At 42.4% G+C, this 15,073-nt stretch overlaps 2 protein-coding genes across 2 annotated transcripts; one reads left to right on the top strand and one right to left on the bottom strand.

Annotated features, from left to right (window-relative positions):
- Positions 1 to 3,255: 3,255 nt before the first annotated feature.
- On the bottom strand, positions 3,256 to 4,504 carry LOC138883863 (uncharacterized). Its single transcript, XM_070164581.1, has 3 exons — positions 4,334 to 4,504; positions 3,647 to 4,240; positions 3,256 to 3,321 (listed from the first exon to the last, which is right to left on the bottom strand). The coding sequence occupies exons 1-3, from the start codon at positions 4,502 to 4,504 to the stop codon at positions 3,256 to 3,258; spliced, it is 831 nt and encodes a 276-aa protein (XP_070020682.1).
- A 2,860-nt stretch (positions 4,505 to 7,364) lies between these two features.
- Positions 7,365 to 9,536, top strand: LOC104215289 (putative cyclin-D6-1). Its single transcript, XM_009765058.2, has 6 exons — positions 7,365 to 7,652; positions 7,943 to 8,029; positions 8,132 to 8,227; positions 8,330 to 8,531; positions 8,640 to 8,770; positions 9,068 to 9,536. The coding sequence occupies exons 1-6, from the start codon at positions 7,485 to 7,487 to the stop codon at positions 9,302 to 9,304; spliced, it is 921 nt and encodes a 306-aa protein (XP_009763360.1). The 5' UTR covers positions 7,365 to 7,484; the 3' UTR covers positions 9,305 to 9,536.
- The last annotated feature ends 5,537 nt before the right edge of the window (positions 9,537 to 15,073 follow it).

Here is a 15,073-nt window from a genome sequence, read left to right as displayed (position 1 = left end):
TTCACAGAAGCTTAGACAGTATTTCCAATGTCACCCCATAAAAGTGGTGACGACCTTCCCTCTAAGGGGTATCCTACACAAACCCGAACTATCGGTTAGACTAGCCAAATGGGCCATAGAAATAAGCGAGCATGACATAACGTACCAACCGCGAACTACCATCAAGTCGCAGGTACTCGCAGACTTCGTTGCTGATTTCAGCACGGAAATATTGCCCGAGGTAGAACAGGAAGCACTTCGTACTTCTACACATACCAACCTCTGGGTCCTCTACACCGATGGTGCCTCTAATGCCTTGGGATCGGGACTGGGACTCGTCCTCGAGGTCCCTACAGGCGAAGTAATTCGCTAGTCCATACGATGACAACGAGGTCGAGTATGAAGTTGTGATTGCAGGTTTAATGTTAGCCCTCAAATATGGTGCTCGACGACTCGTCCTCCACTGTGACTCTCAACTCGTAGTGAATCAGGTCACCGGGACTTTCCAAATCAAGGAGCAGAGGCTACAAAGATACCAATCAGAAATCCACAAACTACTGCCAGAATTCGATGAATGCCGCCTCGACCAAGTACCTAGGGCGCAAAATATCGAAGCAGACGGCTCACTAAACTAGTCGCGGGCACCGGGAATATCAATAAAGAAAACGTGGTCACCCTCCTTCATTCCGCAATAGACCACGTCGAGGTACATTCTATAAACTTAACTTGGGACTTGCATAACCGCTTCGTAACCTATTGTAGGATGGAACGCTCCCGCAAGACAAAAAAGAAGCCAAAAAACTCTGGGTGCAGGCAGCCTAGTACAGCCTCACAAACGGCGATCTCTACAAAAGAACGTTCGGTGGCCCCCTAGCCAAATGTCTTGGGCCACATCAAACAAGGTGAGTACTGGAAGAAGTACACGAAGGGCACTATGGCGCCCACACGGGCAACCGAGCCCTCGTCCGATGCCTCATTCGCGTCAGGTACTACTGGCCCACCATGAAAAAAGAAGTTACCAACTATGTCAGGAGATGTGAACAATGTCAAAAGTACTTCCCTATGATACATCGAGCAGGGGAACTCCTTCATTCCGTCACTTCGCCATGGCCGTTCATAAAGTGGAGAATGGACATAGTTGGCCCCCTCCCAGCAGGACGAGGTAAGATACGCTTTCTTTTGGTTTTAACTGACTACTTCTCTAAATGGGTGGAAGCAGGTGCATACACTCAAATACGTGAGCAGGAGGTCATCGCCTTCGTATGGAAAAACATTATATGATGTTTTGGCACCCCCAAAGAGATCAGCTGCAACAATGGACCTTAGTTCACTGGGAAAAGAACGACTGGGTTTTTCGATAAGTGGCACATCAAACGAATACTCTCCACGCCATACCACCCTACCGCCAATGGTCAAGCCAAATCCTCCAATAAAGTAATATTGAACATATTGAAAAAGAAGCTTGAGGAAGCAAAAGAGCTATGGTCTGAACTACTATCAGAAGTATTATGGGCATACTGCACTACACCAAAAACCAGCACCGGAGAAACGACATATTCACTGGTCTATGGGACCGACGCAGTTATACCCATCAAGGTCGGGGAGCCCAGTTTGAGATACTCAAACGAAAGCGGTACAAGCAACGACGAAAGTAGGTTACAACACCTGGATAAAGTTGAAGAACGAAAAGAAATGGCCCACATAAGAATGGTTGCCCAGAAGCAGCAAGTAGAAAGATACTACAACAAGAGAGCCAAGGTGCGACCACTCAAAGTTGGTGACTACGTCCTCAAGGCCAAAACACAAGCGTCAAAAGATCCTAATGAGGGAAAATTGAGAACGAACTGGCCCATACAAAATCGTAGCAGCAGCAAACAAAGGAGCGTTCAAGCTAGAAACAATGGAGGGAAAGCTACTCCAAAACAACTGGAACGTCGCCCATGTCATGTATTTCAACTTCTAAAAAGGCGTCACCTAAGTCGTACTCTTTTTTCCTCACCCAGGTTTTGTCCCAATCGGGTTTTCCTGGGGAGGTTTTTAACGAGGCGACAAGGGGGACGACTTAAGGAGCGACATACTGTTCATTACCTTGACGTGTCGATATGACCCCCGGATCAAAGTAATGAAGGGACTACATATAGATAATCAAATCTCCATTGTATTTATGGAATCAATTCTCCATTGTATGTGCAGGACCAGATCTCCATTGGTCGACATGTGACATTTTCCTATGGGAATACGATCAAATATCAAATATTACAATGAGATTCTACTTCGACGACAGATCAAAGCAACATCCCAATGGCCAAGGCCATCGATGACAATATAAGTTTGACCCCGTTTGAAATACGATGGGATTCTACTTCGACGACAGTTCGAAGCAACATCCCAATGGCCAAGGCCATCGACGACAATATAAGTTCGACCTCGTTCGAACTACGACGGGATTCTACTTCGACGACAGTTCGAAGCAACATCCCAATGGACAAGGCCATCGACGACAATATAAGTTTGAACTCGTTCGAACTACGACAGGATTCTACTTCGACGACAGTTCGAAGAAACATCCCAATGGCCAAGGCTATCGACGACAATATAAGTTCGACCTCGTTCGAACTATGATGGGATTCTACTTTGACGACAGTTTGAAGCAACATCCCAGTGTCCAAGGCCATCGACGACAATATAAGTTCGACCTCATTCGAACTACGACGGGATTCTACTTCGACGACAGTTCGAAGCAACATCCCAATGGCCAAGGCCATCGACGACAATATAAGTTCGACCTCGTTCAAACTATGACGGGATTCTACTTCGACGACAGTTTGAAGCAACATCCCAATGGACAAGGCCATCGACGACAATATAAGTTTGACCTCGTTCGAACAACGACGGGATTCTACTTCGACAACAGTTCGAAATAACATCCCAAAGGCCAAGGCCATCGACGACAATATAAGTTCGACCTCGTTCGAACTACGATGGGATTCTACTTCGACAACAGTTCGAAGCAATATCCCAATGGCCAAAGCCATCGACGATAATATAAGTTCGACCTCGTTCGAACTATGACAAGATTCTACTTCGACGATAGTTTGAAGCAACATCCCAATGGCCGAGGCCATTGTCGAAAAGTTAAGTCCGAGTTCGTTCGAACTACGACGGGATTCTACTTCGACGACAGGTTGAAGCAACATCCCAATAGCCAAGGACATCAATAATATCATGTGTGCAATAAACACAAGAAAAAACAAGCTGACAAAAGTAAATTTTACATTACAGCAAAATATTATTTACATTTGCCTCTACAAATAGGTCCAAGTACGACGCGTGCAAAAATCCCTAAAAAAAGCAAATACAAACTGAATACACATCATCCTCAGCGAGTTAAGCATCTTCATACCATGAATATGAAGCAAGGTGATTTGCATCATCAGAGTTGATGCCATCCCCGTCAAGTGGGGGGTTCATACCCGCATGACTCACGAGTTACACGAGCTTCGGCTTGTACAGCCTTAACCTCCGCCTCAGTAGCCCTTCCATTGGCGTGAAAAGCCTTATACACATCAAGTCGAGCCTTCGCATGGGCCCACAAGTCATACAAATGGCGGGGCACAACCGGATCAGCTGAGGCACAAGATGTAGAAGACTGAGAACGTCAACTCACCCCTTCTGCCCTCGGCGAGGCCATTTGTCCCTTCAATGCAGCCAACTCCGCCTCTTTGACACGCCCTTCGAGCCCTGCAACATGACGACCATAGGCTTCCCTCTCCCTAGTCAGTTCTGACCTAGAAATACGGAGGGCATCTTCCAGAGATACCGATTCAGAAATAGCTTTCGCCGGCTCATCAGTGCTAACGATCAGCTCTCCCTTAAGCCCCTCAATCTTCGCTACCTTAGCACTTAACTCGGCGGTCAAGTCGTCCACCTTCACCTGTAAGTCGGCATTCTCAGCCGTCACCCCCTTGCTCAATTCGAGCTCGTACTCATCCGCCTTAAGGGAGGCCTCCAATTCGATGAACTGGGCTACAAACTTCACAAACTCTTCGTCCCTCTCCCTCAACTCCTCTATCTTGCGCTCCAACTGGTCCTCCCGCTGCTTAAGCCCCTCACGAAACACCTGAAACTCAGGGTCCTGATGATAAATGTCGGACATCGCCCGATGCTTAGCATGGTAATGCTGATACTTGGACGACATCTTCTCATAAAGGCCCGTCCTCTTTCTCTCTCGACAATATCTCGCAACCTCCAAGCCAAGGTTCTGACAAAAGAGAAGGGCAGAAGTTAGAAACAAAATACAGAACGACGAGTACCGCACCAATCCAACGACAAAAAAAGAAGGAAAGGCACCTACGTGCAGGGCCATGCTAGCGACCTTTTGAGATAACTCCACATCGCTCATCGCCCCAAGTATCTCGCTTTCAGGAGCGGCACATAAAGAAGCTAGGGCCAACGCCACCTGCTCGTTGTTCAACAGTAAATTGTAGTTCCCTGGAACGACCACATGACGGTTCGGTTCGTCCATCCTAACCCCCCACATGGGTGTGGCGACCCACAAATTCATTAACATCCTCTAGGTCGATATCTGAACCCGACTTTCCACCCTCAACACGATGACCTCCAATGTTAGACGATGCACCACCCTCAACGGAGCGCACTGAACCAACTCTTGGGCTAACTCCTTCCACTTGGGGAGATGTCCCCGACAAAATGGCATCGACCATGAATACGGGCATAGGGGCTATCCAGGAGGCCTTGCTGCCATCAGCGTCCGTAGCCACGCCCTTCCCCAGCTCCAGCCTCCTCATTTTCCTCGATACTGGCTCATCCCCGTTAGAAGATTCATCCAAAGGATGTGAGGCCAATACCGAAGAAGCCTCTTCCCTTGTGGCCACAACTCGAGACGGATCTCCCAATTGAATAGGTTGAGGATGACCCTCCCGGACAGACTCACTCAAGACAAACTGCGTATCTACAGTAGCAACGACTTGTCTAAAGGCGGGGACTGGCGCCCTTCCCCTGGAAGCTCCTCGACCTGCCATCACAAAGGGTCGTACCATTAAACAAGGTCGTATGTCTAACGAAGTAGTAAGTAGGACATTTACCTGAGGAAACTTTAGGGCCATAACGCTGCACGAAGGCGGGCCAAGTTCGAGTTTCTGCTGCATGAGGCAATAGGCGGGCTACCCAATCCTTGATACCCGCAATGGGGCGAGGCGGATGGCCCATAACTGCAAATGGCAAATGAGTAAACTTTACAGTGAATGCAGAAGAGAGAGGAGCATAACAAATGACGACACTTACGAGTCCCGTTCCACTGCTCCGGGAATCTGGCAGAGTCAGAAACGGCATGCTCGGTCTTGACAAAGAAGTACTTGTGCCAAAACTTGCGACTCGCCCGGTCATCCGTTCCAACTACCAGCCCTTTCGTACCATGAAGCCTCAAATGAACCATGGTACCCCTGAGAAAGCCAGGCGTGAACAGGTTCAAAAGGTGATGGACAGAAACGCTACATTCCACCAACTCTGCATACTTAGTCAATAGCAGAAACACCTTGAGCGTGTATGGCGAAAGTTGTGTTGGGCAAATTGGGTAATATTTACGGAATTCTTTCGCTAAGGGGAAGAGAGGAAGGGTGTAGCCTATCATAAAAGGGTACTCACAGAAAGCACAGTACCTAGGTATGTGGACGTCTATGTAATCTCTCCCCACTGGAACCATTTCTATATGAGCAGGAATGTCATACCTTATACGAAGGGCATCAATATGGACCTGCTCCGTCTCAGAAAATACGGGGTTCGGGGTAGGAGGTGTATCTTTGAGAAAGTCACTTCGGGATAAGGGGTGCCTCGGTAGCAGCTCATCCACCGTAGGAGGGCTGTCACTCTCTTCTACCACCACATCCCTGCTATCAGAAGGAGGCACCGTTGATGACGGGGTGGCTTCAGGAACTTCTTCATGAGAACGACGAGACCTCGGCATAATATCGTTTGAAAGAGTATCAACAAAGAAGGAAGAAGAAGGTTCAGGTGGTAAATGAGAGAAGAGCAGAAGGATAAGAGAGCAAGAGAGAAAGAATGAAAGAGGTCTTCAAGAGAGGAATGGCTAAAGTTTTTCAAAAAATCAAATCCTTCACCTATTTAAAGGATTGGGAAGCACTAGAATCGAGGCGACAGGCCTCAAAGCAGCGCAAGAATCGAAGCACCAAGCCGTCAGTCCCCGCCTCGAAAACCTGCGTAATGATGACACACGTAAAGCTGACATCACTTCCCGGAGGAGTGTACCACATGATGTTTTGCTGAACATGATGACCAACTCCCATTGGCCACGTCATAACGTTCCCACAGGTCAAATTTCTCCAAAAGAATGCACGAAGTCCGCTCATCGAGGACGCATCCGGCCGCGACCCTGACAAGCGGAGGGACTAACTGTATGGGTCCAAATTTGACCGACATCGACCTATGATGAGTACGACCAACGACCAAGTACCTTCGAATCGACGTCCCGAGGGAGACGACCTTAAGGCAAAAGTGGAAATTGTACGACCCTTGTAGAAATGTAAGCCCATTTGGAGACATTAAGAATATTCCGTCGAATATTCCTTGTATTTTAATTTCTTATAATTCCGAAGGCTTTCTTTCTAGTATATAAGGGAGGAAAAGGACCTTGTAAAGGGGGGGATATTCTGGGAAACTTATCAATCTTGAACAAAAGGAAAACTTTGCAATTCTCTTCTCTTTACTTATTATTATTCTAGAGATTATTATCTTCAGCTACGATTTATCCATTCATCTGTGATTGATTTGTCCAAAAAGGTTTTAACATCTTTTGAGTTAAACAAAAACTAGAGTGTCTTACCACTTCTCTCTGTTCGCTTTGAGTGTCGTCTTAGTCTGCTTCAAAAGAATATACTTTTAAAATTAAAAAAAGTTAACTTGAATTTCACATTTTCCTCTTAATAATAAGTCTTTTAAAACACATATATAAATATGATATCACTTTTAATATCATATATTTTAAAAAAATTTACAGTCACACAAATATTATAACATATTTGCGATAAAACATTTCAATTTTTTTTCCTGTGTGTACGGTCAAACTACACAATGTATTTATTAAAACGAAGAGAGTAATAAAGGTCAATTGTGACATCTTTCCCTTCCTTTCCAACCTCCAAAGTGAAAATATAAAAAGAAAAGAATTATGTGTGTCAAGCAATTTTCTTGTAGTAAAATCAACACTCTTATACTATGTGCACAGTAACAGTCGTACCAAACTTTTTTGTAGAACGGGACAAACGTGGACCTTATAAGTTACAGCTCAGCGGGAGTCTATATATACGAAGGTTGGGAATGCGCTCTAACTAACAGTTTTTCTTTTCTCTCTGTTTTCATGCATTCTGACTGAACAAAATTCAACAAGTTCAGTCGCTCTAACTTTCACCTTTCACTTTATTGCCGCTTAATTCGTGTTACTAAACTTCAACGGATTAACAAAAGGAAAAATGGAATTCGATCTCGAGAATCCATTGACGGGCTGCGGAGAACATCATTTCGACGCCGTTTCAGCTCTCTTCGCTTCCGAATCCGATCACTTGCCGTCCTTTCTCGCCTTCAAATCTACCGATGTTCGCTTTTGCCTTCGCCGCCATTCTCTCTCCCTTATTTCTCAAGTAAACACTCTTCATAATTCCAATTTTTCAGCAAAAATTTGTAATGCTTTCATATTAATCTGTTTTGCACGTGTTAAATCGATATGTAAATTCTCTCAGATTAAAATTAAATGTTCGAAAATTATACTATCAGAAGTAATAATTTGCAGTACTCGTTGTATGAAATTGTTAATTCTCGTCTCTTGGTTTAACTCTTAATAGCGATAATAATCGTGAAAATTATGAAGTAGCTACAATAATAGATTGTTTAAGTAGGTAATTACACGTGTTTTTGGTTGTGCTTTTTGCAGACACAAAGCGCTTGCAAATTTGATCCGTATATGGCATATCTCGCTGTCAATTACATCGACCGTTTTCTTTCCGAACAAGTAGTTACGGTAAATGAAATTCATAAGCTTCATATTCGGAGCTATTTACACATTAAATTGAATGAAATAGTTAAGGATCTGATGAGAATTGTGTGAAACTTACTTCTACAGGAGAATAGGCCATGGATTGTACGGATTCTCGTCATTGCTAGCCTTTCACTTGCAGCGAAAATGACGAACTTCAATTTATCACTCTCCGATATTCAGGTATACTGCGAGTCAATACTGAACAGCGCAATTTCAACTTTGTTTCTCATCATTGCAAAAAAGTTCAATTCAATACGATTTAATGAGAAATTTGTATAACAGAGAGATGTAGGGATAATTTTTGACGCTCAATCAATTCCGCGTATGGAATCGCTGATTCTCACTACTCTAGAATGGCGACTAAGATCCATCACGCCTTTCTCGTTTCTGCATTTCTGCATGTCGCTTTTTCAACTCGGTGACTCGTCTCTGACTCAGCCTCTTAAACGACGAGCTTCAGATATCATCTTCAGTACTCAATACGGTATTGTTAATTCTCTGGTAATTTCATAATTATGTTATTAGCTAGGTAACAAGCAACTAATATCTTAACCTTTGATTAATGCCGCCATATTTACAAATTTTATTGCAGAAATTAAGCTTTTTGAGTATAAACCATCAATAATAGCAGCATCGGCGCTTCTGTGTGCAGCTGATGAGTTGATGCCATTGCAATTTTCCTCTTTCTTAGCTGCAATTTCAGCATGTCAATACTTAACTAAAGTAAGTCCTCTTTAAATAATTAATCTGTTTCCTTGTTCCAATTATTGGATTGCAGAGTCAACTTATTCTTTTTTAACTGGCTTTTTTTTAATATTCTAAATACCTTATAATTTTTGGTGTAGTTTCTAAATAAATAAATGTTATTCCAAATAATTAAAGACTAAAAAGTACAATATGTTTTGACTATGTTATTTTTCTTGTATAATATAATAATGTTTTCTCCATTTTTATTAGTAGTACTCCACTTTTTTTCCTTCATTTACATGATTCTAACTGAGGAAGTATACTCTTTGTTAGGAGGAACTTATGAATGCTTTGGCTGTAGTACGGGAAATGCTGATAGAAGGGCGTGAGTCCACTGTCGATTCAGAGTCTTGTAGTACGTTGCCGCCAAAAAGTATTCTTGACTGTGAATGTACAACTTCTGAATGCGAGAAACCCACGAATCTAGATGGGGATAGCATAAAAAGGCGTAAACTGAACGATTTTAGGGATGACCAGACGTTCCGGATTTCTCATATTCAGCGGTGCTAATTTTATTTTTTCCCTTTAATTTTGTTGTGGTGGTAAGTATTGGATCACCAGTTCTTGATCAGTTTGTTTTTAGTATTTATCTCTTCAGATTAGATTGCATTTATCTTCTAGAATAAGATGATATCATAGTTAGGCATTTAGAGTTATCCCTATGATTTAGATAGGATTCATCAGCTATTAGGTTTATATAGAACTCTACAAAGATGGTTATTGTAACTTGTATTTAAACTCACTGAGGTATTCAATAACAAATACAGTATTTTCCATCATCTACTCAAGTCTTTATATGGTATCAGAACATATACTACTCTAACGAGCTAGATCCTTTTCTTTTTTCCAAACACCAAATCCTCCAATGACGAAAGATGAAAACACAACCAGAGTTGTCAATGCCGACAACATTGCTAGTACCATCACCATAGTTCAGTTCAACCCCGCTTCCCAACTACCTATCAAACTTAGTGGCAGCCACAATTTTGCTACTTGGAAAGCTCAGTTCTCCATGTTTATTGTTACGCAACGCCTTCCTGATGTTCTTTGGAAGGGCAACGTAAGGCTAAGTAACTGATGTCAGTGCGGTTGTTGTCCGTCAATGAGGTCCCCTCCGCACGCTAGACTAGATTGTCAGTGTCGTGCGGGAAAACCAATGTCACGAGCAATTGCGGAAGCTGAGAGAGAATTGGGTTTTGAATGATGATGATGATTTTATTGATGACTGAAATGCTGATTACAAAAGATGCGGTGTCGAGGGGGAGAGACACCAGAAAATTGCTTGCTTGAAAATGTTTGATTGTTTGGTCCCTCTTAATAATGCTTAAAAAAAATAAACCAACTTTACATAACTAGTCCTAATAAAGCTGTAGAAGCACACTGAATGAAAATGATGTAAACTAGCCTATAATCACAATGAAAAGGACTTAGTTTATTACAAGGTAGAACTAAGTCCGATGGCAACAACTTTGTCTTGCGGGTCAGGGTCTGCGTGCGCGTTGCTGTGGGCGCGCGTGACACTTGCTGTGTTGGCCTGAGGCTGGGCGCTGGTGCTTGGCATCGGGGTCTGTGCGCGAGGCGCTGCTGGAATGGGCCTGCAGCTGGGCGCTGGCGAGGCATCAGGATCTGCGCACGCGGCATTGTCAGGGCGCGCGGCGCTGTTGTCATTGGCCAGCCCTTGGGCGTTGGCGAGAGGCATCGGTGGGGCGACAGAGGCGCATGCGCGCTTGTCACTTGGCGCAGCCAAGACCACGGGGCCGACCATGGCGCTAGGCACTATGAGGCTTGCTAGGCCGCCATGGGGCGCGGCCAAGGAGTCATGGGGCGTGTCTGGAAAGCAGCCCATGACATTCTCCCCCACCTGAGTTGGCGCCGTCCTCGGAGTCTTATGATGATGATGATGATGATGATGATGCTTCTGGTGGTTGTTGGATGGGAGGTCTGCGCCTCTCTGTTCTGTGAGCTGGTTGTTGTAGCGACGCAATGATTTCATGCGGCTGACATGGAAGACTGGATGGATCTTCCACCAGGATGGAGTTTTCACATGGTATGTGGATTTCCCAATGCGTTTTTCAATGGGCAGGGGCCCGATGTATTTTTGATGCAGGCGAGGGTCATGGGTCCTCTCTGCAAACAAGTACCGCTTTGGGATGCATAGCATTACTTTGTCCCCTGTTTGATGTTGGGCAAAGCAAAGATTTTATTCGGTGAATCTTTTTGCCCGCTCTTGGGCTTTGACGAGATAGCTCCGCACTATCCCCATGTTGCGCTCCCATTCGCTCGAGAAGTTGGCAGCTCGAGGAGATTTCGGCATGGTTGATGCATTCACCATTTGCGGGAGAAGCGGTTGCTGTCCGGTAACAATTTCAAAGGGGCTTTTGTTTGTATGATGGCTCTTTTGAGAATTGAAGCACAGTTGAGCAGCATCCAAGAGCTTCACCTAATGCTTCTGTGATCCGGTTGCAAAGTTGCGGAGATATTCCTCCAGCATGTTATCGAACCGGTCTGTCTGGCCATCCGATGGTGGATGGATGTCTGAGTTAGGCTCTGTGAGCACGTAATTTTTGCCCTATGTGAGAATTACTCCCAAAAAATTTAAATTAAAACAATTTTCCTTTGTGTGCAATTTTGAGAATTTTCTTGGCATTTTTGGATAATTATTTGTATTTGTCTGTGCATGTTTATTTATTAGATTAATAAAAAATACAAAATATGTCGCATTTGCATTTAGGATTTAATTTTACAATTAGGAGCAATTAAGTTTGTTTTACAAGAACAAAAATCATAAAAATAATGTACGTTGTAGTTTTAGCATTTAATGTCCAAATTGTGTGATTTTATCGTTAATTGCTTTGTAATTGTGTCTTAATTGTTATTAAGAGTTAATAAGTACTTTTATAAATTAATTTAGTTCTATTGGTTAATTTAGAATTTTTAGAATTTTAGTTTTATTTTAAGGAAAAAAAAAGAAAAAAAAAGCAATGGAAATAAAAGAAGAAGAAAATCGGATTGGGACTTTTCTTCAATTTTAAACCACAGGCCCAAAGAACCAAACCCCCACCGGGTCGACCCGGCCCGGTCTGCCCCATAACCTCAAACGACCACCCACCCACCCCCCTTCTATTTTTCATTTTGTTCCATTCCCTAAACCCTAAACACTCGCCCCCTTCATCCCCCTTCTTCAAGCAGCACCCCACCCTTTCTGCTTCATCTTCTTCACCTCCATTCCCGTCGACCTCCAGCCATGAACGACGCAGACACCAGGCCTCACGTCGACCAACAGCCCATCTCCACCACGACAACCCCAGCACCCCACCCCTTCTGCTTCATCTTCTTCATCGTCCTCACCAGCAGCTCCTCCTCACGTCCACCACAACCACGTCGTCACCACCCCAGCTCCGCCTCACGACCAACACAGCCAACCCGTCGCTAGCTGACCATCGACCACCCTTGTCTGTCGAGCAGCAGCGAGCAGCAACATCTCCAAGCCACTGCTGCTCCAGCTCCACTGTCGCGCCAACGACCCCTTCGTCGTCTCCCCCAGTCCGTCCCCAAACGACCACAAACCAGTGAACTCCTTCGTCACTTCATCAAAAAAAATGAAAAGGGGCTGAAAACAGAGAGGTTTGTTCAGGCGTGTCGAGGTCCCTGTTCGAACCCGGTCTTTAAACTAGTAGGTTTCCGTTCTCTTTTCTTTTTAGTTCATTCAGCAAATTCGTCTTCCCCTCCTTTTCTTCTTTCTCTGATTGTGTTTGTGTTCTGATGGGTTAGTTTGAATTCGAACCCAGGTCTTTATTTGTATTACAGATAATTCATGTTCATTTTGTTTGAAGTTTATTAGTTCTGGTTTAAATGTAGGAACCCCAGTTTGTTAGTTTGTATTAGTTTGAATTCGAACCCAGGAATATAGACTACGATTTAATGTCGAGTGTTTTATGTGCTGGTCCATAGATTTTAGCTTCAGGGTTCATCGTTGATACACTTTCAATATTCCTACATTTTTTGTACAGGTTTAACTTAGAATTGTGTTATTTCAGCCCATGTATCTGTGTATCAATCGTAGTCTGAAATCTGACCGTAATGTTCAACATAGTTTTGTTCTGAATCATTCATCTTTGTTATGATGTTGTTTGATCTAGTTTGAGTTCAATTGATGATTGTGTTTAGTGATTTGGATTTACTTGTTTGTTCTGCTAAGTTTGTTTGGATATGAATCTGGCTTTGTTGAATTGTCTTAATGTCATTGATTGAGAGTTAGTTTCATGTGTTTAAATTAGTCAATTGTTAATATTTCTCAATTAAGGTTGGTTATAGCTGCTAAGGTTTGGTTAATTGACTTAGGAGGATTGGATATAGCTGATGGGGTAGAATGGTAATTTCAGTAGTTTTAGGGGCATTTTCGGGATTTTAAGTTTTAAAAAATGATTAATTTGAGTGCTATGTCCACTAAGTACTAATAATATTAAAATAATACATTGTTTAATACATAGTGGGGTACAAGACATATGGTAGTGAGAATTAATACATTGTTTAATATAGTGGGGGACAAAACATGCAGTAGTGGGGAATAAGGGAATTAAATAAAGAAAAGACATGTGGTAGTGGGAATTAATACATTTGTTTAATATAGTGGGGGACAAGACATGCAAGTGTGGGGAACAAAACATAATGGTATGAAAAGCTTAAAAAGGATTGATTAAAATATGTTGCTCATACCTGTTTTGGGTTATAAATAGGGTCATTTCAAGACAGAAAAGGAGGCTGGTTTTTGGAGAAAGAAATCAGTTCTCTTCAGGTCTTTTTTTTCAGAGAGTCTAAGCTGGATTTTTAACATTTAAAAGTTCAGTAATTTGAGAGTAATAAAAACAGGCTGGTTTTTAATCTAAAAGGTTCAGTGTTTGAGAGCGAAGAAACTGAAAAGTTAGTCTTTTCTTTTACTGCTGAATATCAGAACTAGCACTGTTGCGGTTTCATCGGTGTTGTTGTGTGGTATTTCTGGGGTTTCAATTGGTTCTTCCTGAGTTTGCTATTGGTTATTGGCTACTGTTTTCATTGGGTTTGCTGGAACTCTGTTGGTTCCTTCATTTTAATCTGTCACTGGGTTGTTCTGTCACTGCGTTGCTGTGTTATTACTGTTGCTGACCGCTCCTTCATCTTCTTGTATTTTCATTATCCAAGTACATGTTCTAAAGCTCTCAAATTTAATGGAAAGGCAGTAAAGAGTTGTTGGAATGGATTTCTGAAAGTCTCCTGTTTCTTTGTGTTTAATATAATGTATAAGCAGTAGTTCACTTGATATCGCATAGCATGTATTAGAATGACTTTGGATTGCATAAACTGGACTGTTAATCTATTTCTACAAACATAAGAATATCAATTGTAATTTATCTTAGTCTGTGATTACTAGTTATGAAATATAGTGTAGTTAATTCTTTTTTTCAGTAGTCGTGTAATAGTTTCAAATAGTTTATGAAAATCAGCATGTTGGTTTAATAGGGTTAGTTCTGAAATTGCGAGTTCGCTTGAGTAAGTAACATCATTTTAAATAGCAATGTGAATAATGTTAGTAACTAATATTCTCAAATGTTAGTGATTGATGTTAGCCTAATGTCAGTTGTTTTTAAGCATTGACGCATTTCTTCGACAAGTCGTAAAAAGAGAAAAAAATGGCTTTGTATTACACATAGTTAGTTCCAATAGTTCAATTCATCTAATAATGTTAGTTTAAATTAATCAAAGAATAGTTAGTTTGTTTTGATATTACTGGGTGTCAATCTCGTGTTCTATTCATAATCTCAACTTTAGTGTTATTAACTAATAGAATAAGGAACAATACAATCTCCCTTGAGTAAGCTCTGTTGCAATTTTCCGTTTGCATTTGTCTTAATCTAATAAACAATAAGAGGCACGAGCTTATAAACATGTAACTAATTACGACCTCTTCTCTTTTATTTTAGAGACGAACTTAATAGAAAATGTAGTCACTTTAGGATTGTCCTTTCAAAATAAACGAGATGAGCCTCGCCTAGTAAAACTCACCGATTGCGGGGCCCTCACGATTGTATATATATTAATTACTTAGAACTCGGGATCGGCCGCTTAGCGAAATTCACGGCCTTTTTCCCAAAGTAATAACGTGTTAGTCACTGTTAGGCGCGTACTTTTAATAATTTACTTTCTTAAACTCGGGTGCACATTTATGTGACCCAAATCCAAATCTCAACGAAGTCGAAATGTGTCGTTAATCACGGGTACATTGATTGTGACGTGGTTCGAGAT

This window comes from Nicotiana sylvestris, chromosome 2, assembly GCF_000393655.2.
Source record: "Nicotiana sylvestris chromosome 2, ASM39365v2, whole genome shotgun sequence".
Taxonomy (NCBI): Eukaryota; Viridiplantae; Streptophyta; class Magnoliopsida; order Solanales; family Solanaceae; genus Nicotiana; species Nicotiana sylvestris.
This window is presented reverse-complemented; position numbering and strand designations above follow the sequence as displayed.

Coding starts and splice junctions, on each gene's coding strand:
- LOC138883863 (XM_070164581.1), bottom strand. CDS start 4,504: ATGGACGAACCGAACCGTCATGTGGTCGTTCCAGGGAACTACAATTTA. Junction 4,241..4,333: donor TCGCTAGCATGGCCCTGCAC/GTAGGTGCCTTT, acceptor CTCTTTTGTCAG/AACCTTGGCTTGGAGGTTGC. Junction 3,322..3,646: donor CCTCGCCGAGGGCAGAAGGG/GTGAGTTGACGT, acceptor TGCTTTTTTTAG/GGATTTTTGCACGCGTCGTA.
- LOC104215289 (XM_009765058.2), top strand. CDS start 7,485: ATGGAATTCGATCTCGAGAATCCATTGACGGGCTGCGGAGAACATCAT. Junction 7,653..7,942: donor CTCTCTCCCTTATTTCTCAA/GTAAACACTCTT, acceptor TGCTTTTTGCAG/ACACAAAGCGCTTGCAAATT. Junction 8,030..8,131: donor TTTCCGAACAAGTAGTTACG/GTAAATGAAATT, acceptor TTACTTCTACAG/GAGAATAGGCCATGGATTGT.